The 27,141-nt window shown below is 36.8% G+C and overlaps 1 protein-coding gene across 4 annotated transcripts in view; it reads left to right on the top strand.

Annotated features, from left to right (window-relative positions):
* The window catches only part of WDPCP (WD repeat containing planar cell polarity effector), a 407,401-nt gene that overhangs the window by 227,581 nt on the left and 152,679 nt on the right, over nucleotides 1–27,141 (top strand). For all 4 annotated transcript variants that reach the window (XM_058278665.2, XM_058278668.2, XM_058278667.2 and 1 more), the window contains one exon: nucleotides 20,422–20,485. In XM_058278665.2, coding sequence (XP_058134648.1) covers nucleotides 20,422–20,485 — 64 coding nt within the window. The remainder of the gene's footprint in view (nucleotides 1–20,421; nucleotides 20,486–27,141) is intronic.

The following is a 27,141-nucleotide window of genomic DNA, read 5'->3' as shown; positions in this document are numbered from 1 at the left end:
ATTGAAGCTAAAAGTATGAATGTGCTGTAAAGCACAGTCATTGGTTTGCTTTACTTTCAGAATTACTGTAGACAGATTTGTCCTTTATCTGTTATCATATAAAGATGCTAGCTTCACTGTCCTCATTTTCTTTGCTTTAATTGGGTGAAATACATTCCTTTAACCTTAGGGATTATGTGGAAGAGTTGGGTAATAATGTCAAGAAATTACTCTGAGAAAAATACCATAGAATTTGAAGGACAAGTACATAGAGCATATTCCATTTATATAAAGTTCAAAAACAGGATGGATGGGTGGATTGATAGATAGTTAGATAGTTTAGGGATATATACAAATGTGATAATCCTATAAATATAAGCAAGGAAGTCATTAATGTAAATTTTAGGATAGTCTGGAATGAGTGAAGAGAAATATGATAGGAGCAAGCACACGGGAATCTCAAAAGTATTAGGTATGTTCCATTATTAAAATGAGTGGAATATATATCAGGGTCCATGAACAGTTATTATTCTTTTAGCTGTATATATACATTTTGTGTATACTTTTATTTTTGATATATTTTAAAATAAAAAGTAATGAAATTTTCAACTCCATACGCCAAAAGGAAAGATTACATCAAGTTGTTTTTAAGAGTATATTTTACTAGTAATATAATTTGATCTGTAGTGCTTTTTTACTCTTTCAAAGACTTTCATGTATATTCTCGCCTTGTTTTCTCAGAATAACCCTGTTAAGAAGGTATTATTGTTTGACAAGTGAGTAAACTGAGGTATAACGATATTGGCTTGCTTGGGTCAAATAGAAAGTTATTGGAGATGCCAAGTCTTGAACCTGTTTTTTTTTATTCCCAGTGCTTTATTCTTTCCTTGAGACCAATTACCTGTCACTGGTTGTGTAATTTTTTAGATGCTGCATTATAACATAACTGGAAATTTTCATCCATTTAAGAGTATACTGACTGATAGATTATCTTGACTGCAAAAAAAGAGGGAACACTTTCAGATTGGTCAAGATTTGTGGAGCTATGTTGTTTTGTAGATATTTATGTCTTATAATTAGTTTTCTGTTTTGAAGTGGCACTTTGAGCTCTACCAGCAGTGATGCCTTTGGAAAATGGTTTTTTTAGAAGTGCAGAAGGATTAATAAACTGCAAGAGTTATGATCTGTTATTGAATCCTGTCTTTTTATGTGAATGGGTTTAACATATTGCAAGATACTCTTCAACTCTGAATGAGGCATGTTTGTACATATGAAAAAATGCCAAAAGTTTTGGAGCTGATGTCACATTTATTTGGACTGAGGGCTTTGTTCTTTGCTCTCATTGCCAGTATTATGTTTTCTCTGTTTTGGGGTAAAACAAATTAATTTACTTCCTGCCTGAAGCACCCAAAAAGATTAATGTGAATGAACAGACCTGTAGGAAGCATATTTTTGGTGGCTTCCACTGTGTCTCTGGCCTCTCTGACTTTATGTAGTTACTTGATTGTGTATAAGCATCACATTTTGTACAGTTTGTATTGGCCCTAGGATGCTCAATGCATGATTGTTTATTCATTGATTCTCCTCAAGTGCGGTTTTCTAATTCTTGTTTTGATGGACCTTGGGAAGGTGACTATTATTTTATTGTCATTATTATTAGACTGTAGCTTTTCTGTGTGGTTACATTGGACTTGGACCTCTTCCCTTGGGGCACACTAGCTTTTTCATGTTTCCTTTTTTGCATGTTCTGCTGCTATTTCAGTTAGAATTCATTTTATTAGTTCTTCTTTTGACAGGCTATACATAGAATTATGAAGAAATAAAATTAAGTTTAGGGAAATTAAATGAGATTGTTTAAGTTGGAACTATTCTTCTGTTTAATTTGCTGCCAAGAAGTTCTCCTGCTTACAGGAAGAGAAACAGGCCAAATGCCTTTATGAAGAGCTAGAAGGGCTAGAATTGCATTACTCTCTGACTAGCCATTATTTTAATATCAAAAAAAGTTATTACATATTGGGATAAGTCTTAAACATAAAGACCATTGTAGGTAATTACAAGTTAAAATAAATCTTAATTTTTTCTTTCCTATTCACTGGTTCATATCTTTTAGCACTCTGTGTGGGCCAGCACTCTGCATGGGCCAGCTCACCTCTTGGGCCAGCTCGCTGCTTAGACCACCTCACAATGCAGACCAGCTTTCCTTCACCAGGAGGCCCCAGGAATTGAACCCTGGACCTCCCATATGGTAGAGGGGAGCCCAATCTCTTGAGCCACATCCTGTTACCTCTTTCAGCATTTAAAAAAATATTTTCTTCCACTGCATTATTGCCTCCATGGTTTCTGTTGAGAAACTGGCACTTAGTCTCATTCAGGCTCTCCTGTACATAGTGTGTTGTTTTTCTTTTGCAGCTTTCAGAACTCTCCTCTTGCCCTTGGAATTTAATTGTTTGACTAGTCTATATCTGGGTGTGATTCTCTTTAAGTTATTCCTGTTTGGTGTTTGTTGAGCTTCTTGAATATGTATATTCATGTCTTTCATTAAATTTGGGAAGTTTTCCACCATTATTTCTTTGAATATTCCTTCTGTCCCTTTCTTTTTTCTCCTTCTGGGATTCCTAAAAGGCATATATTTGTATGCTGTCCCACAAGTGTCTTAGGCTCAGTTCACTTTTTTTTTTTTAATGCCTGATTCATTTCCATTGTGTTGTCTTTGAGTTCACTGATTCTTTCTTTTGCAGCTCCAATCTGCTGTTGAAACTTTCCACGGAATTTTTCACTTCAGTTATTGTGGTCCACAACTCAAGTATTTCTAATTGTTTCCTCTTAAAAATTCCACCTCTGTATTGAGATTCTAATATTGTTCATTCATTGCTTTCCTGATACCTTTTAGTTCTTTTTCTGTGTTTTCCTTTATCTCCTTGAGCATATTGAAGATTGTTTTTTTAAGTTTGTCTGGTTCTCTTCATTGATGGTTTCTGGATTTTTATCTTGTTCCTTTGGATAACCATCCTATCCTGTTTGTAATCCTTTGTTGCACACAGTCCCTGTTAATATTTTAAAGTGTTAACTCTGAGATTTAGTCCCTGAGCTGCCTGTTCCTTATGTTTGTCTCCAGCTAGTGAGATGATAGGGCTTTCTTTGATTGCCTGAAGCTAACCAAGACAAACAAACCAACTTAAAAACATCTTTCACAGTATCTGAGAAAGGCTGTGCTTTGGTAGTTTGGTAGTCTCCTTCAGAGTTTAGTCTTCTTTCAAGAAGATCAGCCAGAGACAAATGCAAAGTGAGGGACCTCTTTTGTCTAATCTAAGCCTGAGTGGAGCCTACTTCTTTCCCAGGTTTGTGCTTGCTCATGGCCTAAGGAATTTCCTATTTTCAGGAATTCAAATATCCCCCTCTTAGGTACTCTTTTGTAAGACTTAACAGGTACTCCTTTGCCCCAGGCTGCTTGGACTTCATTGTTTCTTCCTTATGTATCTGCTTGCAAGCTGCTTCTGCCTGCAGAACTAGTATTAGGAGGGTGAGCCTGAGACAAGTTTTCTGGTTCAGTCTTTCAGTCTTCTACCCAATAGATTGGCACCGACACATAGGCACACCCTGGTGTGCACATAGAGTTTATTCTTCACCCCCTGGTACAGGGCCGGGGACCTACTTTGGGATTGCAGGCTGGCTCCGCACTGTGCCAGGAAGGAGATTGTAGAGGAGTTAGCAAAGCTCCATGAGCTTCATCTATTTTTTTTCAATCTGCTCTTTCTTGGTTCAGCAGTTGCCCAGTTACTGCAACTCTTTAACTGTTTTTCTGGAGTTTGAGGAAAAGGCTCTGCCTGTTTTCTACTTGTTCAAAGATTCTTTGGGGCTTGGCACCTTGGGGTGTGTTATGTTGCCATCTTTGTTGACTGGAGGAGCTGTGGTTTCCCTAAATATTGTATTTGTATGTGTGTGCTTTTTATACATATTGCCAGTTGTCCTCTGGAAAGTTTGGTCCAGTGTACACTGTGTCCTTTATGTGAAATTACTCATCATATACACAGTTGAAATAATCAATTTCTTAAATTTTTGACAATTACTAGGTAAAATATGGCTCCTTGCCACTTTGATGTTACTCTTTTGTTACTAAGGATGATTGCACAAATTTTCCTACATAGATGGGCTATTTTATTATTATGTATATCCCTACTATTTAATGTATGTTGGTTAAAGGTAAAGGCTTTATAACCATCATATTTAATCCCTCACATCCCAATGCTGTAAGGATATATTATCCCTATTTTCTAGATGAGGAAATTGAGGCTTGGGGAGATTAACTTGATACAATTGATACAACTTGATTCCTGGTACTTTGTTTTTCTCTGTTAATAATTAGCAATATAATACTGTCAATTACTGTCAGTTATTTAAAATATCAAGAAAAATCATCAATACAATCAGTGGCTAGCTTGGTTAATTACAAGGAAAGAATTGTTATTAGTATGAACAATTTGAATTCAACTAAATAAGTTTCATTTTCTACTTGATTGGAAGCTTCTTGAGGGCAGGGATGATGTTTTTTTACTTGGAATCATTAATGGCTAACATAATGAGGTCATTAATGACATAACAATTGTAAATAAATGTTTGTTGAATTAAAGTTTACCTTAAAGAATACTCCTGGATTGTACTTTTATTATGATCAATACTAATAATAGTCACTTTCCTGTGGTATTCAGTGAGTGTGTAAAAATTAGCATTGCAGAGTTCCTGATGAGAAAAGATATCTATGGGTTCTACTCATTATCTTTCTATAGTTTAGGTCTAAATGTTCCCCAGCTAATACTGTGATCCAAATTCCTGCAGTATCAAATGCTATAGGACATGCAGTGTTTGAAATATGCCATTAAACAGAAACTTATTCCCAAAAAAATGTCCACATTCTTCACCATCATACTATGAAATGAACCGTCTCAGGAGATAAGGAGTTCCTATTTTCTAGAGGTATTAGAAAAAGAAGAGTATGTACTGTTTTGTAGGGGCAACACAGTATAATGGGAACAGCAGGGAATTCTTAGTATGGGCACATGTTTAATCTCTCTTAGCTTCAATTTCTTCATTTGTAAATAAGGATAATCATAGTGTCTACCAATCTTGGATGTTGTGAGAATTCATTTAATAATCCATGTAGCAAGAGTCTAAGGTACAGTCTGGTACATTATAAGGGCAAAATGAATGCTATCTATTATTGATTATGGCTGTTGAAAAGATTTAAGAATCAGAGGAAGGTGGATTAAATGATCTTTTACAACATTAGTTCTCAACCTTTTCTTCATTATTGCCTCCCTAAGGAGTAAAATCAATTTATATTAAATTTAAATTAAATTAATGTAATTTCTTTCTAACAATAGAAATTAATTATTAAGGAATAAGATTTTGTCAGATAGAGTTGAGCTCTGGAGAGCCACAAAGCATTGTAATAGCTAAGATTTTTGACATTCTAGGAACCGGTTTTTGCCCCCTTGAAGACTTTATTGCCATTCTTGTTTAGAAAGAAATATTACCTTTAAAAATTAAACAAAATTCCAAACTGTCAAACATGTAGGATAGTGCTCCTGAGTTTAGGAGAGGAAGTGAGGGCACGTGAGATTTCCTCATACTTATAAAGTTCTTATCCACCATGAGACTCTGTTCCTATGTGTCTTAGTGAAGGCAGATATAAAGACAAAGTGCTTAAATCAATTGGAAGTATGTATTACATAAGGAAGACAGCTGATTTGGCATTAGAATAACTGCTATAGAAGAGATATTCAAAGATATAGTTCAAGGAAAAAAAAACTGAAATGAAAACAGAAAAAATTCTAGCAGTGTAACCTAAGAATATTATACCCAGCTGAGATTTCTGTCAACTTGAGAGGCAAAAGGCAAATATTCTCAAGCATGAAAGCCTTTCAGAAGGAAGCGGACTTGGCCCAGTTGGTAGGGCATCCACCTACCACATGGGAGGTCCAAGCTTCAAACACTGGGCCTTCTTGACCCATGTGGAGTTGGCCCATGCGCAGTGCTGATGTGCACAAGGAGTGCCATGCCACGCAGAGGTGTTCCCTGCGTAGGGGAGCCCCACGCACAAGGAGTGCGCCCCATAAGGAAAGCCACCCAGCACAAAAGAAAGTGCAACCTGCCCAAGAAATGGCACCGTACACACAGAGAGCTGATACAACAAGATGATGCAACAAAAAGAAACACAGATTCTCAGTGCCACTGATAAGGATAGAAGCGGTCACAGAAGAACATGCAGCGAATGGACACAGAGAGCAGACAATCTGGGGGGGAAGAGGAGAGAGAAATAAATTTTTAAAAATATTTTTAAAAATAAAATAAAGCCTTTCAGAGAATATAGCTTCTATGAGTCCTTCTTGAAGAATCTGCTTAATAATGATTTTAGATAAAAATAATCTCCAAAATGGACATTAGTATAAAAAATCAAAGCAGCACAGTGGTGAACATTCCATTTCTATATAACTAATGGTAACAACTATGGAAACTATAATTAGAAAAGAAATTGAGTCTGAAGAGATTGAATAATATAAAAATATCAGAACTATATAATAGAAATTGGAAGTTAGGAGCTGGGAAATCACTGAATACTTTTAAAAAGTAAAATAAGTAGTTTTTTAAAAAGCCCTATTGTTCTTCATAACTTCTCTCTCTTTTTTTTTTTTAAACCTTAGAGAGATATATCAGGAAATAATGTGTGGTAAAGAAACATGTTTGAATGTTCATAATTCCCACAAAATTTTGCCTTTATTCGTTTCAAGTTAAAGTAAAATTAAAGTTAATGCTGTTTATTAACTAATAGTACCTATAAAATTAGCCTGTTTACATAAAAATTGATGGATATCCCTTCATCTATTTGTTTACATTAATACAAAGATGTCTGGGATGATGTGTGCCTAATATGTACAATTGTAATACCTGAGTATTGGAATTCATGAGTGGTTTATATTTCCTTTACCAAATTCTATCTAGGTTCTTGGCTATGCTGCAGAAATGAATTTGAAGAGCAGGACAGGTGAGTTAGGCTAGTAATTTATTCAGGTAGGGAGGGAAGAGAAATGGGAGAAAATAACAGAGCAGAGGTCCCAGGTAGTGAGGAAGGGGATGAAAAGGGATGAAGAGGGCTAATTTCCAAGCTGTAATTTCCCATTATAGATTATAAATCCCCAGGGTTACTTGCGTGGCCACATGACAGAGGAAAAATGGCGACAGCAGCATACAGAGGGCAAGACAGGTCCGCAGGCAAAAGAGTTAAGGTGAGAGAGCACACTCAAGCCTCTTGGTTTGCTTTTAAATTGGTATATATTCCGCCCCTATGCTAATGAGGGGAGGGGACTCCAGCTGTTTGCTGTTTGGATTGATTACCCCATCCATGAATTCCTTAGTGAGGACCCAATGATAGAGTTCCTAGAGAACATCCGGGCTTTTCCTTTTTCCCAGGAAGGAGTCTTTGTTCTGGGTAGCAGAATCCTGGGGGTGAGGTTCCTTCAGCAGCCATCTTGGGGGTTTCTGATGTCCACTGATGTGGACTCTGTCAGGTTCCAGATCTGTCTATTAATTCCCTAACTTATTAGCCTGCCTCACTTCCATCTCTGTGGTTTTTGCCTTGTTTGAATTCCTTTTTGTGAACACATTATTTTTACAAAAACAAGTGCTTTTCCTTATTTAAAAACACCTAACTAAATAAGCATAAGTACGTATACCCAGATAACAGTGGTAATTATTTTCTTTAGTACTTTTATCTTTTTAAATTTCCAATTTTTAAGCTTTTATTTATAAATTAATAACAACACTAAAAATTTATCCCAAACCCTAATTTTATGGACTTTTATGTAACAAGGGAACTGAAATGGAGATTATATTCTAAGAGTATAACCTAGTTTGTAAGTAAAATATTCAGTCAAGGGCAATTGTTAAGATAATTAATTTGATTTGTAGAAGCAAAATTTTTGCACTGATGTAAAATTGACAATTAAAAACACACCAGTTTCTCAGTGGGGCAGCCATTTTCAAACCTACTGTAGCTAAGTATGTGTGATTTGGTCTCCTGGCAGTAGAGCCCAATTCATAATCTTGGGACCGCAATGTTAGTAAACACTACTGCTGACTTGGATAAGATAAGAACAAAAAATTGCCTGGTCACTCACTGAGCAGAATATTGTGGGTTTTTTTTGGGGGGGACGGGGGGTTGTCTCTTTCAGTCTCTCTCTCTCTCTCTCTCTCTCTCTCTCTCTCTCTCTCTCACACACACACAGATTGGCTGACACAGAAAAATGGGATTCTACTGATTTACCAGGATAATATATGTGAAAATACCTCACTGAAGAAGAAAAAATTAAAACTTTTCTCCCTCACCCCAAATCTTCCAGTTAAAATTGCCATCTCCTGAGATGATTTGAATCTTGGAGTTTTGTGCCTTATCACCTCTCCCTTTGAAAAGTATAGTTTTATCATTTGTCAGTCTCATCCTTTCTGTTCCTCTCTATTTTCTCTCCCTTCACTTTTCTTGCACTATCAGCAAAATAATCAATGAATTATACTGGAGCTTGGGCAGATCATCATCTGCTTGCTACCGATATAAACTGAGCAGGAAGTTCCTATCCTAAATGGTAAAACATGTGCATGGTTTGGTGTGAACTAGACTCAGAAAGCTTTATTTTCAAACCCTTCCATTATTTTTGGTCTTCAAAGGGTCTACTCCAAATTTTTCTTTAGTTGTACATAGCATTCATTCACACAACAAATATTTATTTACTATGCACCATGCACTGAGCCAGGAGTGGAAAATATAGGTCAAAGCTCTACCCTGTTTTATGCTACTGATGTTTGTAACCCAGTGCTTAATATAGGATCAGTGGTCTGTATCAAGATATTCCAATTTATAGATTTAATATCTTTACTAGCTGTTTTGGTCACAATGTGACTTTGCTTAGTCTTGATTACTTTACATGATTTATTATGTAACTCTTTCTGACATATTTGCATACAGTCCTCCATCTTACCATTTTATGCAGTTTATTTTCTTTTCAGGGACTCACCTGTAGTTATCCTCCAGGAACTTCAATCTTTCCTAAGTATGTATTTAGGTAAATGAAGGTCATTTTGAATTATGACCCAGTCTTTCTCAGTTCTAGTTATATTCCCTTCCTTTGCTCCATCTTGTTCTGTCATTACAAACAAACAAAAACTCTACTAAAATCTGCAAGGGAGTTGGAGGAGGGACATACATTTAACTGATTGACTAAGTTCCTCTTCCCACAGTTAAAATTGTTGAGATGCTACACCCAAACAATTGGAATTTATCTTTGAATGTAGCTCATCTTAATCGGGGCAGGAACATTGGATTACCTGAGCTGTGTGTGTAGTCATCCTGATAGGTTTGCTCAATAAAACATGGCTTTCCTGTTAAGTTTAAATGATCACCAGAGTGGAAGACCTACAGCTGGAATGGAAGAAAAGCTGCAGAGAATTAGTAAAATAAAGGAAGCGATTTGGCAGACTGTGGCGTGAGCAAAAGAAGTGTGAAACAACAGGTATCCTGGGCTGTTATTAGCATTTTTAATTAACATCTGTTTTTAGCTGGAAGCACTTTGCAGAGCTTTGTGCTGCATGCCTGTATTCAGAGATAAAGACACACTATTGAGAAGCAGCGAAGTAGTAAGGTTAGTAAAACATAATGTTTTCTATGGGAGGAAAAAATAATGGTGGTTACTCATCGGATATAGGCATCTAAGGGAAACCACTGTTAAAACAGTATGTTTGGCATTAAGTATTGGGACAATTTATGAATTTTTCATGTTGGAGAAAATTAAAAATTAAGTCAGTAAGTGTTTGGGCAGAGAGTAAAAGTAGTTTTCTCAACAAGCACTTCTTGGAAAGAAAAACTTTCACTAATGCCACCCAACAGTTGAGACTTTACCTATAAGATATAGAACATTGCAATATGTCTAAGTAACCAGTATATAACTCCAAAGGTATGCCAATACAGACCTCCAGTATTGTTGTTTAATTCAATGCAAAGCTAAGATTTGGTTTTATTTTGTACTGTTTGAAAAAAGAGGCTTCTTAGAAATGGTTTAATAGATTTTTTTCCCCTAACCAATCCAATTATTATCTTTATATCATTTATATATGAACATACATAAACAATTAAGTGTATAGTAAAAGTTGTGAACTTACAAAGCAAACATGCATAACATCATACAGGGGTCCCACACACCAACCCTCCACCAACACCTTGCATTGTCATGAGACATTTGTTACAAACCATGAAAGAACACTGTCAAAATCTTACTACTAATCATAGTTCTTTTCTTACATTTGTTGTGTTTTTCCCCAAACCCATCCTATTATTATTTTTTAAATATATATTTTTTATGACAGAAGTTGTAACCTTATAAAACAATCATGCACATGTGCAGAATTTCCAAACAACACCCCTCCATCAACACACCACAATGTGTTGTGTCATTTGCTACAGATAAAATAATATCATCTGATTATTGCCATGTCCATAGTATACATTTGGTTCACATTTTCCATACTACCGCAGTATCAACACAGTACATCTTTTGCATAGATGCAAGAATATTATATTACTACTACTAACCACAGTCCATAAGTCACTCCAGCTGTATTTTTCCCATGCTTCTCCACATTCCCAACACCCTGCAGTAGTGATATACATTTGTTCTAGCTCACAAAGGACACTCTTGCATCTGTACCATCAACCACAATTCTCACCCACCTCTTGGTTTACTGTGCTATCCAGTTCTTAGATTATTCTCAAGCATTCTGTCAATTGGCATTTACATAACTAGACTACCATTTCAGTCACATCCCCATTTATAACCTAGCTGTTATTCACTGTGTGTTACCATCCACTCTATACATTTCCACAATTTTACAGTAAAGCTAATTAAAACTTCTATATATATTAAACATCAGTAGTCCACTCAGTCCTTCTCTTATCTCCTTTAAGAATCCACCACTTACCACCAGGTCTTCAAGATATTTTCCAGTAATTTCTTCTAGAAGTTTTATGGTTCTTGCTTTTATTTTTAGTTTTTTTATCCATTTTGAGTTAGTTTTTGGATAAGGTGTGAGATAGGGGTCCTCTTTCCTTCTTTCAGCTATGGATGTCCAGTTGTTTCAGCACCATTTGTTGAACGGATTGTTCTGCCAGAGCTGTGTGAGTTTGACAGGCTAGTCAAAAATCACTTGACCATACCTGTGCAAATCTGTTTCTGAACCACAAATTTGTTTCCATTGGTCTATTCTGTCTGTCTTTAGGCCAGTACCATGTTGTTTTTACCACTATAAGTAGGTATTATGATTTAAAGTCTGGAGATGAGGGTTCACTTTTCCTTTTTATGATGTTTCTGGCTATTCAGGACTCCTTACCCTTCCAATAAATTTAATGATCATGTTTTCAATTTTTTCTTCAATGCTGGTGGAATTTTTATCAGGATTGCTTTAAATCTGTATATCAGTTTGAGTAGAATTGACATCTTAATGATACTTATTCTTCCAATCCATGAGTATGGAATGTTCTTCCAGTTATTTAGGGCTTTTTTGATTTAACATTGAGTTGCAGGTTTCTGAATACAAGTGCTTTAAATCATCGGTTAAGTTTATTCCTATTTGAGTTTTATCGGTCATATTTTATTTTCATCACTCTTTTGACACTTTTAGTTACTTTTATTGATATAATCTTCATTTCTAGACTCTCTTCCAGTCCCCTCTGTCTTTTTTTTTTTTTTTAAAGATTTATTTCTTTCTCTCCCCTTCCTCCCCCCACCCCAGTTGTCTGTTCTCTGTGTCTATTTGCTGCGTCGTCTTCTTTGTCCACTTCTTTTGTTGTCAGCGGCACGGGAATCTGTGTTTCTTTTTGTTGCATCATCTTGTGTCAGCTTTCTGTGTGTGCGGTGCCATTCCTGAGCAGGCTGCACTTTCTTTCATGCTGGGCAGCTCTCCTTACGGGGTGCACTCCTTGTGTGTGGGGCTCCCCTACGTGGGGGACACCCCTGCGTGGCACGGCACTCTTTGCACACATCAGCGCTTCGCGTAGCCCAGTTCCACACGGGTCAAGGAGGCCTGGGGTTTGAACCGCGGACCTCCCATGTGGTAGACGGATGCCCTAACCACTGGGTGAAGTCCGCCGCCTCTGTCTTTTCTTTTCAGGCTCTAGCATACACTTTAGTTATTTCCTGAAAATCTTGGCTCTTGCTTAGAAATTCTTCAGTTTCTGTTTATCTGTGAATATTCTAATTTCACCTTCATTTTTAAAAGGCAGTCTTGCTGGATATAAGATTCTTGGCTGGAAGTTTTTCTCTTGTAGTATCTTAAATATATCAGACCACTGTCTTCTTGCCTCCATGGTTTCTGGTGAGAAATCAGCACTTAATCTTATTGGATATCCCTTATATGTTATGCATTGCTTTTCTCTTGCTGCTCTCAGAATTCTCTATTTGTCTTTGGCCTTTGACATTCTGATGAGTATGTGTCTTGGAGTTGGTCTATTTGGATTTTTTCGGATGGGAGTACATTGTGCTTCTTGGACAGGGATATTGGATGAGCACAAAGAAGAATTGGAAAGCATGCATAGAAAAATAGCAGATCTTATGGGAATGAAAGGTACAATCAATGAAATTTTAAAAACATTGGAATCATATAATAGCAGATTTGAGGAGGCAAAAGATATTACTTTTTATGTAAAGAGCTGCCAGTCTGAATCTTCCAAGAAATGTTATTCCATAAATTACAATTTTTAAAAAATTAATCATGGAAAATAGAAATAGGGACTGAAGTATTACATGAATGCAAATACAACCATGATTTTTAAAAAGAAAGAGAAGCCCTTTACTAACATTTAATTAAAAGAGGTAGTATGTTACTAGTTTTTCATTAATGTAACCATCATTAGACCCCAACTCAAATGTACTGCAAGTCAGTAACTCATATCTGATTCATCTTAGCTGTGAGGTGTAAATACCATCTTCCATGGCACCCTGAAAATGGTTTCACATTTATTTCTGAAGTGTATTTTTCCCATACATTTTTATTACTATAATTCCATAAAGTTAGTTGGGAAAGAGATTACATTGTTTTTATCTCTTCTAGATAAAAAAAATAGGAAGCACGGGAAATTCTTATATTTACACTGTTTCAACATCTTTTTTAAAGTAGAGAAAGATATTTAGTTTCAAAACAATATTTAAGCAAATATAAGGCTAAAGAGCACAGAAGGAAGGGGAGGTCTAAAAAAAGTACATAAATTGGCTATTTGCATTTGTGTAGGTAAAAAAACCATCAGAGGTGCTTGAAGCTTGCCTTGTGCCTCAAAAACATATACAAACTTCCCAAAGCCTTATATAAATCCCTGTACCATAGTAAGAGTCCAGTTTAGGGCCAAAATGGAGCAGTCAGAACAACACCCATTCTGAGGGATGGCCCGACAGCGCAGCCGTCCAAGCCATGAGACTTATGCTACAAGACACGGGACTAAGAGTAAACTCTAGCCCCCACATGCCCTTGAGTAAACTCAGGGATGGTCTTTAAAGTGCTGAGTCACAGGGCAAGGACAGTGCGCATGCGCCGAGCCGCCATTTCAGCTCCTTCTGCCATTTTTTCTAGTAAATCTATAGTTATAGCAATATATAGACATATTGCTGTCCCAACCAATCAGATAATGTTTCCGCGTTCACCCTATATAACTCCTGTCCACTACCCCCTCCCCGGACTCGCTCGCAGATCGCACATAAGCCTACGCGCCCTGGCTCTCCCGCTTCTGCCAATAAAGCCATCTACTTCTCCTGGCCAGTGGCTTGCGTGGGTTTGTAGCGCGGTCCCCCTTCGCTGACTAGCAGCCCCGGCCAGCAGTCCCCAGCGCATGGCTGGTGAGGTGTGTCGACAGCCCGCGGCTCATGAAGGCGGTGCGAGGAAGGCTTACAGCAGCCACCGCTGTGGCGGAGGCAGCGAAAGCAAAACCAACATCCATGCCAGCGGCGTGACACCCCCCCCCCCCAGCCGCTGGCACCATTCCATGGCAGTCCCCTTTCTTCAACATACACTTTACTGCTCTTCAGAGGGAAGGGGGCTTTGACCTCAGAGCAAATGGACAGTGGCTGCCCCAGAGGAAACCTTAAATCCACACCTACAAGGGGCCGACTGGGGTGGCTCAGATACAGGTGTTAGAGAGGGACGGTGTATGCAAAAAAGAAGCATACAGTGTTAAGGGGGAAAAATCCTCTGCCCCATAAATTCCCCCACTTTAGTCTTTTGGAAAAGAAGGGCTAGGATCTAGCCTATTCCTTGAGTGTGGTCTGGGACAGTGCAGATAAAATGGCAGAATTCTGCTGTTTTCTGTTCAGCAAGGATGAGTACTCTGGAGTGGGCACCACAGTGTGCTCAGGTGCTCTAGTCAGTCACACGGGTTTCATAAGCCGCCTCCTTCTCAACTGTACTTTTCTCCTTCTAAGGATGAAGACTGTTTATTCCTAAACCAAAATGACTTCAAACTTCAAATTTGTCATTTTAATGTTGATTTATATACTTTTTATACAGGGGACAAAAAGGAATGAAACCAGTTAAGGGTTTTCTTTTCAGAGGCATCTAACTACCACCCAGAGTTTCTGGATTAATGAAAAATGTAAATGCAACTCTTGTTTTTGCCTGATACCTTAATTTGCTTTGTAACACAGTTTCTATTTGAAAAGAATTTCATACATAGAGAGTCTTTCATACATAGATGTAGAATTCCATACATAGAGATAGAAAACAGTTGTATCAAGTAGTTAATATGGTAAATAGAGAAGAGGGAAATTTCAGCTGGGTTTCAAACTAATTAAAATTATAGAAAAATAAATGTTAATACCTTACGACATAGAAGATAAAACTGTACTTATGTACCTTTAAACTGAGGCCTAAGTTATTTTATTTTAAAAGTTTATATCTTATACAAAGTTTATATCTTATACAAAAAAAATCATCATGAACCTTGAGGACATTCTGTTAAGTGAAATAAGCCAGACACAGAAGGAAAAATATTGTTCAATCTCACTGATATAAACTAAATATGAAGAATAAACACATGGAGTTAAAACCTAGAGTATAGGTTTCTAGGAGATAGGATGAGGGCTGAGGAGGGGTACTGATGCTTAATGTGTGTAGAATTTTCAATTAACTTTACTGTAAAAGCATGGAAATGGGTAGAGTTGATGGTAACACATTATAGTAAGTATAACATGACAGGTTTATAAATGAGATTGTGGCTGAAAAAGGTAGTCAACTGAAAGAAAACTAGAGAATAATCTAGGGACTGAATCTTCCACCATTCGGAGGTGGATGAGGATTGAGGTTAATAGTACAAATACAAGAATGTTCTTCTGTGAACTAGAACAAATGTACATCACTATTACATGGTGATAAGAATATAATGATGCATGATGCATGGGAAAATACAGTTAATGTAACTCAGGACTATAAGTGAGAGCAATATTGTAATATTCTTGCATTAATGTTAAAGAAGATACTCTATCAACATTAATGATCAATAATGGGGGTATGGGATTTTTTCTTTTGGACAAAGGAAAACATTCAATAGTTTACTAAGATAATGCCTGCACAACTCTGATGAAAATGAGAGTCACTGAGTGTACACTTTAGATGGATTGTATAAGGCATGGGACTGTATAACACAGTCAGCCATGGTGGTGGACTGTGATTAACAGAACAAATATGAGAGTATTCTCTAATGAACAACAACAAATGTTCAATAATAATAATACATGGTGTTAATAAATGGTGATGTTTGGAAAAACTATACCAAGTGGAAGCTATGGACCATAGTTAGTAGTAATATTTTAATGCTCTTCTTTCGTAATCTGTAACAAATATTCCACAACAGTGCAAGTTGCTGGCAGAGGGGTGATGTATGGAAATTCTGCACATTATGCATGACTGTTTTGTAATCTCACAACTCAAATAAAAATACTTTTAAAAAACTATCATCAAATGGTGATAATAGTATCAACCTGCGAAGGTTGTTGTGAGGATTAAATGAGTTAATCATATAAAATACTTAGAGCTTAACTAATACAGAGGAAATCTCTATAAATGATACCTGCTATTTTTATAATTCTTACTCTGGATGTTTTGGTGGGGTTATAATATTTATTAAAGATTTTTTCCGGTACCTTCTGCTGTCAGTTACAAAGAGTTTTAAATGATTAACATTGCTAGACTCATCCCTGAGGGAGAAAAACAACAGAAGTGAACCTTATGATCTCCCAGTTTTCTGTCTGGGAGTACTTTCTAGACCAGAGAGTAGGGAGAGGGAACCCAGGCAGAACATGGCAGGTTATTGAGTTGAGAAAACATCCCAGAATTTAAGAAAGCTGAGACACCTGGAATTTGTGGGTATGCGTACTGGGGAAGTTCTGTGCAGAGAAAGAGCTCCATAAATCAGCCTAAGAGTTCCCTTGAGTCTGGATAAACTCTGGTCTCTGCCCACATAGAAACCCCACAGGCTGAGTTACCAACATTGATAAAAAAAAATTTTAAAAATCTATGTCTCCCAGGAATGGACCTGCTTTAGAATCCCTGATGCACTCATTCTTTCTTGGAGCAGCTTGTGGAAATTGTGGCCTTGTTGCAGGTGCAGGCACAGTGATGGATTTCAGATTACAGCAGCTGGGGCTGTTGGTCTGTTTTTGCTCCCTGAAGTCCTAGATGTGTGAGGTACTTTCTCCTGGTCACCACAGTTCACCCCTTGGCTGCACAGATTTACTTCTCCATACAGATTTGAGGAGCAGCTATTTAATGGTAACTGAAGTAGGTTAGAGAGAGAAATTATATCCCCTGTTACTGCAGCTGATCGCATGCTGCAAATGCTACTCATCTTCATCCATTATCCATTCCCACTTACCTACTCCCTTGGCTACTTTGTTTCATCTTCCATTGTTTCTCATGGCAATGCTGGCATGTCCACTTCATTGAGTCTTGGCCTTAGCTTTTCACCAGGCTTCTAAGAGCCATTCCATCTGTGATTTGCTTCATCCCTTGGGGTTCTTGCTAGGGTATTAAATTCTGTGTCCTGCCAAAGTGTCCCCACATCAATGAATTCTTACTTATCTAATCTTCCTTTCCAACTCCTTTGATCAAGCACCTCAATATCCAATCCTAAGAATGCTCCCTGATCCTGTTGCATATGCTGACCAATTCTGGCAACACTTTAGATATACAGTCTTCTACCTTATCAGGCCTAGCATGTCCTCCAGCTAGGCTGTGCTGAAATTTAATCTTAGTTCTCAGCCTGGGTGCCAGGAGAGAAGTGGGGGCATCTCCTGGGTGAGGGGTACTTGTTGCATTGTGGGGAAGGGTCTCTGCAGCATCGTCTAGCACAGTTCAAGTGTTAGCTCTTACTAGGGAAAGGAGGACCCCTTTGCATGCCCAGAAGGAGTAGGGGGTCTGCAGAGTCGACCTCCACAAGAGTGGCCATCCAGATGTCCCCAAACCTTTTTTCAGGATCCTTTGTGTTCTTAAGCAGGGTCCTGGCATTAGCAATGCAGGCATTCTTTGTGCATATAAATGCCTCTAGAGCTCTGTAACTCTAACAGGTTTTCCACATGTAAACTGTGTCTGCCCTTCAAATGCAGAAGATAAGGGCTCTCTAGCTGACACACTTAACCATTAAACTCTTGTTATAGCCTTCAGTCTCTCATTATTCTTCTTCTGGACATAATTACTTAGCAGTAATCAGCCAGTTCTGTCTTTAGAAGCATTACCTCTTTTGCACAGCTCGGTACTAAGGAAGTTTAGTGAGGCCATTGGGGAACCCTTAATCCAAAATTTCCCATCAGACGAATCCCATGTCACCCAAGGGCAGGACTACCTCTGCATCCTAGCTGCCATCAGTCATGGCCTGTGGAAAGTATAGCCTCAGCATGCAGACTGATGAATTTTTTGAGTGCGGCAGCTAGGACTATTAGTTACACACCCTGCAGTAGAGGAGGTGGGAGGTGCCTTTGCATAGGTGCCACATTGGAATTTAAAATGTTAAGAATCTTTCCAGAGTGACTTATCAGCACTAGACTCAGCTTATTTTGATTATTACTTATTTGACGTATTTTTTCCATCCTTTTACTTTCAAGCTTTTTGTCATTTGATATAGATGTGACTTTTTAAAATACTATATAACTGGATTTTGTTTTTCCTGTAGGATACTCTGTCTTTTAACTGGTGAGTGTAGTCTATTTACATGATTATTTTTATATTTAGCTGTTGCCACTTTCTTCCTTTGTACTTTTTGTTTGCATGTATTTCATTGTCTCCTTTCTTGACTTTTAAAATAATGCCAAAATTTTTCTCTTTTTTCTTATTAAATTTCCCCACCCCTCTTTTCTCTCCATTTCTATTACTATTTTAGCATTGCGTACTCTATTTCATCTCTTTCAGTAGTTAGCATTGAAATTTGACCAAATTCTTATATTAATATCTTGAGCAAACAAAAAGAAAGGAATTTAGCACTTTAACTCCCTTATTTGCATAATATGTTAATTGGTATTTTCTGACCTTAAAAATATTAAACATTCTAATACATACATATATAACTGTACAATATTTATTTATCTACCTGTAGGTTTTTGAAGTTCTTTTAATATTCTAACCATTCCTTCTAGCTTTTCAAATCTTTCGTCTGATGTCATTTTCCTTTTTCCTGAGATATGTGTCCGAGAAGTCCCTTTAATGAAGACTTGTTCTATGTTCTTAGTTTTTGTATATCTGGAAGTGTCTTTATTTTGCTTTCATTCTTGAAAGAGAGTTCTGTTATATCATATAGGTTTGATGTTTATTTTTTCTTTCCATAATTTGAAGATATTTTCCCACTGTGTTCTATCTCCTGTTTTTGCTGATGAGAGTCTATTCTCATTCTATCTGTAGCTCCTTTGTAGTTGCTCTGTCTTCTCTCTTGCTGCTTTTTAAGATCTTCTCTGTCTTTGGAGTGTTGTAGTTTCATTACAGATGTGCACAGCTACGAGTTCCTTTTGATTTATCCTGCTTGAAATATATTGTTCCTCTTGTATCTTAATTCGTATCTTTCATTGGCTCTGGAAATTTTCAAGCATTAACTTAATTGTTTGATAGATATTTGTTAGATATTTTCATGTTCTCCATATTGCTTAAATTCTTGTTATATTTCTTCTCTTGTCTCGTCTCTATAACATTCTATGCAATTCCTTACTTACTCATCTTTAGTTCACTAATTCTCTCTTGAACTGCACCAAGTTATTTAACTCCATTAATTAATTTATTTTGAAAACTTCTTCAAGAAATCTACCTGTTAATTTTTATTACAAGTTGCTGCATCCTTATTTTCATGATTCCATTATTTATTTCTTTAAAAATTTTATACTGAGTCATTTTATATTCTAAATTTAATTCAGTTACCTGAAATCCATGGAGGTCTAAATCTGTTGCTTATTTTATTACATCAGATGTGCTTTAGTTCAAATGGAAAATTTTCTGTTTTTGCCCAAGTTAAGGGACACTATAAAACCTGGGACCATTTTAGCCTGTTAGCGTAATCAGAAATATCAGGTTTTGCTCCTATACTTGGCCTGATCAGAGGTCTCAGGCAGCACCTTAGCTTAGTTTCCTGAAGGTGATGGCCCTTAGAGTAGTTCTGCCTTTTTTCCCTTCATATTTACAGAGTAAAAACCAGGGTTTTTTACTCTGGTTTCAATCAGGGTGTTTATTTTTTAATTAATTGGTTAGTTACTTTTTGATTGAGTATATGGTAACTTTGGGAATTTCTTTACTTTTTTCGATTCAACAATCTAGTTGGGAGCTCTGTTCCACCATGATGCCAGATGATAATACCACTTCTTTCATTTTATCATGATATCCATCATTACCTCTCACCTAGAAAGAAAAGCACATTCCTAATTTGTCCCTCTTCATTCCACTTTTTTCAATATCAGTTTATTATTTATGGTTGCCAAATTAATTTAATAATGGATACATTAAACATGTTAAATTTTGAGGTGCCTGGAAATAAGATTTATTAATTATATGACTTATTAATGCTATATTCCCCATTATTTTTTCTTATAAAACAAAGTGAAAAATTGTAGGGGAAACACATTTTCTAAGATATCATTTACATTCAGCAGCATCTCTCCTGGGTTATGTTTATCCTCGAGGTTGCACTTAAGGCCTTTGCAGGTTCTGTGCTTCACTTCGTCCTAAGTGTAATGACATCTCACATACAGAAGATTGCAGCAGGCTAAATTGCTGTTCTATGAAAATATTTGTCTCAGCAGAACAAAAACTTTAACATTCACATATATTAAACAGCCTCTCTCTTTTTACATAGTATTGTTTACAAGTTACTTATAAAACTTTTTTTCCTTATAGGTACCAGAGATTTGAAAAGGCCTTTCTCTTGGCTGTTGACATAGGTGCTCGTGACCTGTTTATGGTGAGTCATTTCCAGAGATGATGTTATGCCTTCAGTTCTAAGGCTGAGTAAGTTGTCAACTTTTGTGACCATTAAAAAGGATTAGTGTCATTTGCAGTCTTACACACATGGTGGGAAAGGCATTATTCCATCTTGGCTTGCACCTTTGCCTTCCTGAAACTAGTCAATAGCCATCTAGTATCTTTTGACTTGTTGACATTTTCCTTGCCAGGGCCCAAAGGATTTTTATGTTTTCTAAAACTTTATAATTCTTGAACTTTTCTCCTCTTGTAGTGTGATATGAGAGGATGTCACCTTTCTGTCTAATAAGCTTAAATGTCTTTCTAATCCATTTTCTGAAGTACAGCTGCAGAAGCCAGGACATAGGGAAAAATACATCCCATAGGTCTGGAATGTGCGTGGTTTACCCCTTAAATTTTAATGAGAAATAACAAATTATGAATGTTATCACATGTATTTTTAAAGTAACAATGGTTCAAAGTGGATCTAAGAGGCTGTAGATTTCAATTACACAGCGGTCCTCCCATTTATTAGCTATAGAGAAGTAAAATTAACCAGCTCCTTACAGATCCTTCTGTTCCCTATCACACTCTCATTTTATAAGATCTTATACTACATTGTCACAGTAGGGTCAGATGAACAAAGGCAGAGTTCTTTTCCCGATTTCCTAGCATATTCTGCACCACAACAGATTTCATTGTTGTCTAGAAAACAATAGAGCAAAAGGTTCTTGAAAATGAGAAAACCTTTTGGAACGTCCTTTTACCTGAATCTTTTACACAATCAAGACATTTTGTAGTTTAAATTAAGCTTTGACATTTTAGATCCTTAATAGAATTCATCAAATTAGGTCACTTGCCTTTGGATTGAGTTTGATATTTAAAATCTACATTTACATCATTGAATGAAATTATGCTTTCATTGATCATGAAAACATTACTTTCAAAAGTATCAACCTTGTGTTATTTGCCATCTGTATTTTCTTATGTGTAATTGAGCAGAGAGATTAGTTTGTCGAGGAAAGCTTTTATTATTTTAACCAAAATCTACACATGCAAACATCACAATGCCAGAAATTTAATTAAATCACTTTTTGGATTTATCTCTCCCCCTTGACTTTCCCTTCTTACTCTACCTTCTCTCCTCTACTGCTTACCCACCCCACTTAAGGTTGATTTTCTTCATATTTCTTTATTTCTTATGTCTGTAATCCCAATCTTTTTCCTAGTTTAGCTGAAATAAGAGCTAAGGATATGAGTATTTAGTGTTTGGCATCTGGCAAACTTCTCTCAAGATATGATATTGTACTCTAATTTGTAGTGGTTTATTAATTAGCAATACATAATCATCAAAGTCACCTTCCAAACCTTTTTACATATCATATCTGTTTCAGCATTCAGTCTTTAGTTTAGCCTGTAACAACATAAAGAAACCTACTGTATTCATCTGAGATTCTACATTGAAATTATCTAAAAAATTTTATCATGTTTTCTAATAGTCAATTCTTACTATTTAAATCTTTATCTGGCCAGAAGTCTGTCATCTTTATAGTAAGAAGTATTATTTCCTTTAAATTTAAAAGTTTATAAATTCTACAACCTTATCCCTACCTATAATTGATTTCTTATTTCCAAGGTCTCTCTTCTTAAAAAACTAAAAGTAATACCAGTTTGGTCTCACAAAATGATCTCAAAATGTGTACCAATTATCCTGAAAATAGTCCTTTTTTTTTCGCATTGGCATAAATCAATGGTAAAGAGATACATGATATAGAGCAAAAAAGCAGTGGGCCTTAAATATTTAAAAGCCCGTATGCTGCACCTGAAGAAATGCCCCTGGAGGACCCACCTCTTTGTCTACTTTACACTTTTTACCTGAGTCTTGTCTTTCTTCAGTTTATTTTCTGCCCTGCAGCCTAAATTATCATCCTCTAAACTAGAAGGGGGGCAAACTACAACTTGAGAGCCAAATCCAGCCCGAACTAAGAATAGTTTTTACATTTTTAAATGGATGGGGAAAAATCGAAAGGAGTGTATTACATAATACTTGAAAATTCATGAAATTCAAATTTCAGTGTGAACAGGAAGTTTATTGCAGCATAGTCACACTTATTTGTCGGCTGCTTTCTCTCTACAAGGGCAGTGTTGAGTAGTTGCAACAGTGACCATATGGCTCTAAGTCTAAAATATTTACTGTTTGGCCCTTTACCAAAAAAGTTTGCAGCCCCTTGATCACATGATACTATCACTCCTCTGTTTAAAATCCTTGAGCAGCTCCATTGCTTTTGGAATAAATTTTTTTTTTTTAAGATTTATTTTTATTTATTTAATTCCCTTCCCCTCCCCCGGTTGTCTGTTTTCTGTGTCTTTTTGTTGCTGTCTTGTTTCTTTGTCCGCTCCTGTTGTCGTCAGCGGCACGGGAAGTGTGGGCCCGGGAAGTGTGGACGGCGCCATTCCTCAACAGGCTGCTCCCTCCTTCGCGCTGGGCGGCTCTCCTTATGGGTGCACTCCTTGCGCGTGGGGCTCCCCTACGCGGGGGGACACCCCTGTGTGGCAGGGCACTCCTTGCGCGCATCAGCACTGCGCATGGGCCAGCTCCACACGGGTCAAGGAGGCCCGGGGCTTGAACCGCGGACCTCCCATGTGGTAGACGGACGCCCTAACCACTGGGCCAGAGTCCGTTTCCCCAGCTTTTGGAATAAATTTTAACTCCTTAATTTAAGGCCCCTCCTCCAGTCTCACCTGCCTGCTTTCTAACCACATCACCTTTCTTTCATTCAGGGAAATATATTGTACAACATTACAATCAGATCATGTTAAGAAGTTTGAATTTATCCTTACCCCAAATTAGCCTAGGTCCAGCAGGACACAATGGGAACTATGTAGCATTTCGATCAGAAGTTCCCTTTTAACTTTGGCATTTCTTTAAATGTAAAATAATAATATAGCACCTACTCAGAGGTTGCTTTAGAGTTTCAGTTGGGATAACGTATGTGAATGTACTTTGCAAACTGGGAAAAACTACAAATAACATGTGTTTATTACTAACACAAGGCAACTATTACTATTACATGGCTATTGCAAGAAATAATGAGGACCTGAAATAAAGACTGTTTATAGGAATGGAAAGGAGAGGATGTTTCGAAAGCCAAGTCAATATGATTCAGCAAGGCTTAGATAAAAAGAAAAATTTATTTTATTGTAAGAGTAAATAATAGTATAATGAAAAAACAATTATCATAAAGTATAAAGAACAACGTAAAAATTACTTGAATTCATACAATCAAAAGGAAATGAACATCCTTCAGAATATCTTTGTAAAAAAAATATATGTATACACATTGTACTTTTCATTTGTAATTAGATTTTTTTTTTTTTTTTTACTTAACAGTAAGACATGGTCAGTTTTTCCCTGTCAATTAATATAGGTCTATATCATCACATTGGATTCCATTTTATGGTATAACAGAATATATTTAACCAATATCCGTTTACCAATATTTAGGTTGATTCTTGGTTTTCATTATTACAATGTGGCAGTGAATATCCTTGTATATATAATTTTTTCCATGGTTGTCCAGTCATATCATTAGGAGGGATTCCTGAAATGAAAATTTTAGTAACAGAGTATGAAGTTTAAAATTTGAATACATACTGTCAGATGGCCCCTAGAAAGGTTACCAATGTACACTCCCATTAACTGCCTTAAGATTGCCCAGTTTGGGATACCTTAGCACAGTGTATTCTTTTGTTTTTCTACTTCTTATTTTTAATTTACTACAGTGTCATAATTTCCATGCTATTACATGGTACTCCTCAGCATATTTTAGTGACTATATAATGTTTCATTGAACATAAGTTTTTTAATAATACTAGAAGTTTCTTCCAATTTTTGGAAACTTTTTTTTTATTAGAGAAGATGTGAGCTAAAAAACCAAACTGAGGAACACCAAACTGTCTTCTACAGACGTTACACCAGTCTGCATTCATTCCCACCAACAGTGAAGGAGTGTTCCTATTTCTCCACATCCATTCCAGCACTTACTGTTTTTTGTTTTTGTTTTTTTTAAAATAATGACCATTATTTGAGGCTGTAAGATGATAGCACATTATCATTTCAATTTGCATTTCCCTAACAGGTAGTGATATTGAACATTTTTTTCATGTGCTGTTTGCCATTTGTATTTCCTCTTGGGAAAAGTCTTTTTAAGCTTTTTGCCCATTTTTAAATTGGATCACATGCACTTTTATAGTTGAGTTGTACGATCTCTTTATATAGCATGGAAAGCAAACCCTTATTGGGTATGTAGTTTCCAAATATTTTCTCCCATTGAGTTGGTTGCCTTTTCACTTTCTTGACAGAGTCCTTTGAAGCACAAAAGTGTTTACGTTTCAGGAGGTCCCATTTATCCATTTCTTCTTTTGCTGCTTGTGCTTCTGGTATAAGGTTTAAGAAACCATGATGTACCACCAAGTCTTGAAGATGTTTGCCTACATTTTCTTCTAGGAGTTTTACGGTTCTCGCTTTTATATTTGATTTTGATCCATTTTGAGTTAATTTTTTATATAAGGTGTGAGGTAGGGTCCTCTTTCTTTCTTTTTGGATATAGATATCCAAGTTCTTCCAGCACCATTTGTTGAATAGACTGTTCTGCCACAACTGGGTGGGTTTGACAGCCTTGTCAAAAATCACTTGATTGTAGATGTAAGGTTCCATTTCTGAGCCATCAATTCTATTCCTTTGGGTCTATATATCTATCTTTTTACCAGTATGATGCTGTTTTTTTGCTTTGTTTTGTTCTCTCTCCCTCTCCTCCTTGTTGTTTGCACTAGCTGTCTCTTCTCTCTGTCTGTCTGTTGGTTGCCTTCTTTTTTTTGGGAGGCACCAGGAACTGAGCCCAGGACTCCCATGTGGGAGGGAGGTGCCCTATGGCTTGAGCCACCTCTGCTCCTGTTTGTTGTGTCTCTTATTGTATGTCCTGTTGTGTCTCTTCATTGCATCATCTCATTGCATTGTCCCGTTACACCAGCCTGTTGCATCGGCTTGCTGACTTGCTTGTCGTCTTTAGGCGGCACAGGGAACCAAGCCCAGGACCTCCCATGTGGTAGGCAAGTGCCCACTGCTTAAGCCATATCTGCTTCCCATGATGCTGTTTTTTTACCACTATAGCTAGGTAATATGATTTAAAGTCTGGAAGTGACAGCCCTCCAACTTTGTTCTTCTTTTTAAGATGTTTCTATTTTAGGCCCCCTTACCTTTCCAAATAAATCATTAATTGGGTTTTCCATTTCTTTAAAAAGGCTTTTGGAATTTTTATCAGGATTGCATTCAGTCTGTATAGCAATTTGGATAGATTTGACATCTTAGTGATATTTAGTCTTCCTGTCCATGAACATGGAATGTTCTTACATTTATTTAGGTCTTCTTTAGTTTCTTTTAGCAAAGCATTGTAGATTTCTGAATACAAGTGCTTTATGTCCTTGGCTAAGTTTATTCCTAAATATTTGATTCTTTTTGTGGCTGTTGTAAATGAATTCTTTCTCTGACTTTCTACTTAGACTGCGCATTACTACAATACATTAGCACTATTGATTTTTGTGTATCAGTATTGTATCCTGCCACTCTGCTGGAATTATTAGCTCTAGTAGCTTTGTTGTAGATTTTTCAGGATTTTCTAGGTATAGGATTATATCCTCTGTGAATAACAGAAATTTTACTTCTTCCTTTCCAATTTGAAACCTTTTATTTCTTTTTGTTTGTTTGTTTGTTTTTTTGCCTGATTGCTGTAGTTAGAACCTCTAACAAACACTGTATTGAACAACAGTAGTGACAGCAGGCATCCTTGTCTTGTTCCTAGTTTCAATGGGAAAGTTTTTAGTCTTTCACCATTGAGTACAATGCTAGCTGTGGGTTTTTCATATATGCCCTTTATTATGCTGAGAAAATTTCCTTTGATTCCTTTCTTTTGGAGTGTTTTTATCAAGAAAGGATTCTGGATTTTGTCAAACCTTTTCTGCATCAATTGAGATGATCCTGTGATTTTTCTTCTTTGATTTATTAATATGCTATATTATACTGATTTACTTGTGTTGAACCACCCTTGCATGACTGAGATAAAACCCACTTAATCATGACAAATAATTCTTTTAATGTTGTAGCAGTTTGATAATGTTTATGAATTTAAAAAAATAGATATTGGATTATGTTTGTGAACTGGTCTGTCCCTCTGGGCATATTAGATTATATTGGATTCTTTTTTTTTTTTAATTTTTTATTGATTTTGTAAAAATATTACATTAAAAAAAATTTTATATGAGGTCCTATTCAACCCTACCACCCCCACCCCACCACTCCCCCCCCGAGCAACACTCACTCCCTTCATCATGACACATCCATTGCATTTGGTAAGTACCTCTCTGGGCATCTCTGCACCTCATGGTCAATGGTCCACATCATGGCCCATACTCTCCCACATTCCATCCAGTGGTCCCTGGGAGGATTTACAATGTCCAGTGATTGCCCCTGAAGCACTATCTAGGGCAACTCCAAGTCCCAAAGGCGCCTCCACATCTCATCTCTTCCTGCCATTCCCCATATCCATCAGCCACCATGTCCACTTTTCCCATTCCAATGCCACCTTTTCTCTGTGGGCCTTG

Source organism: Dasypus novemcinctus, chromosome 17 (genome assembly GCF_030445035.2).
Source record: "Dasypus novemcinctus isolate mDasNov1 chromosome 17, mDasNov1.1.hap2, whole genome shotgun sequence".
Taxonomy (NCBI): domain Eukaryota; kingdom Metazoa; phylum Chordata; class Mammalia; order Cingulata; family Dasypodidae; genus Dasypus; species Dasypus novemcinctus.
The sequence above is the reverse complement of the archived record's forward strand: the minus strand, read 5'-3'. Positions and strand labels throughout refer to the sequence as shown.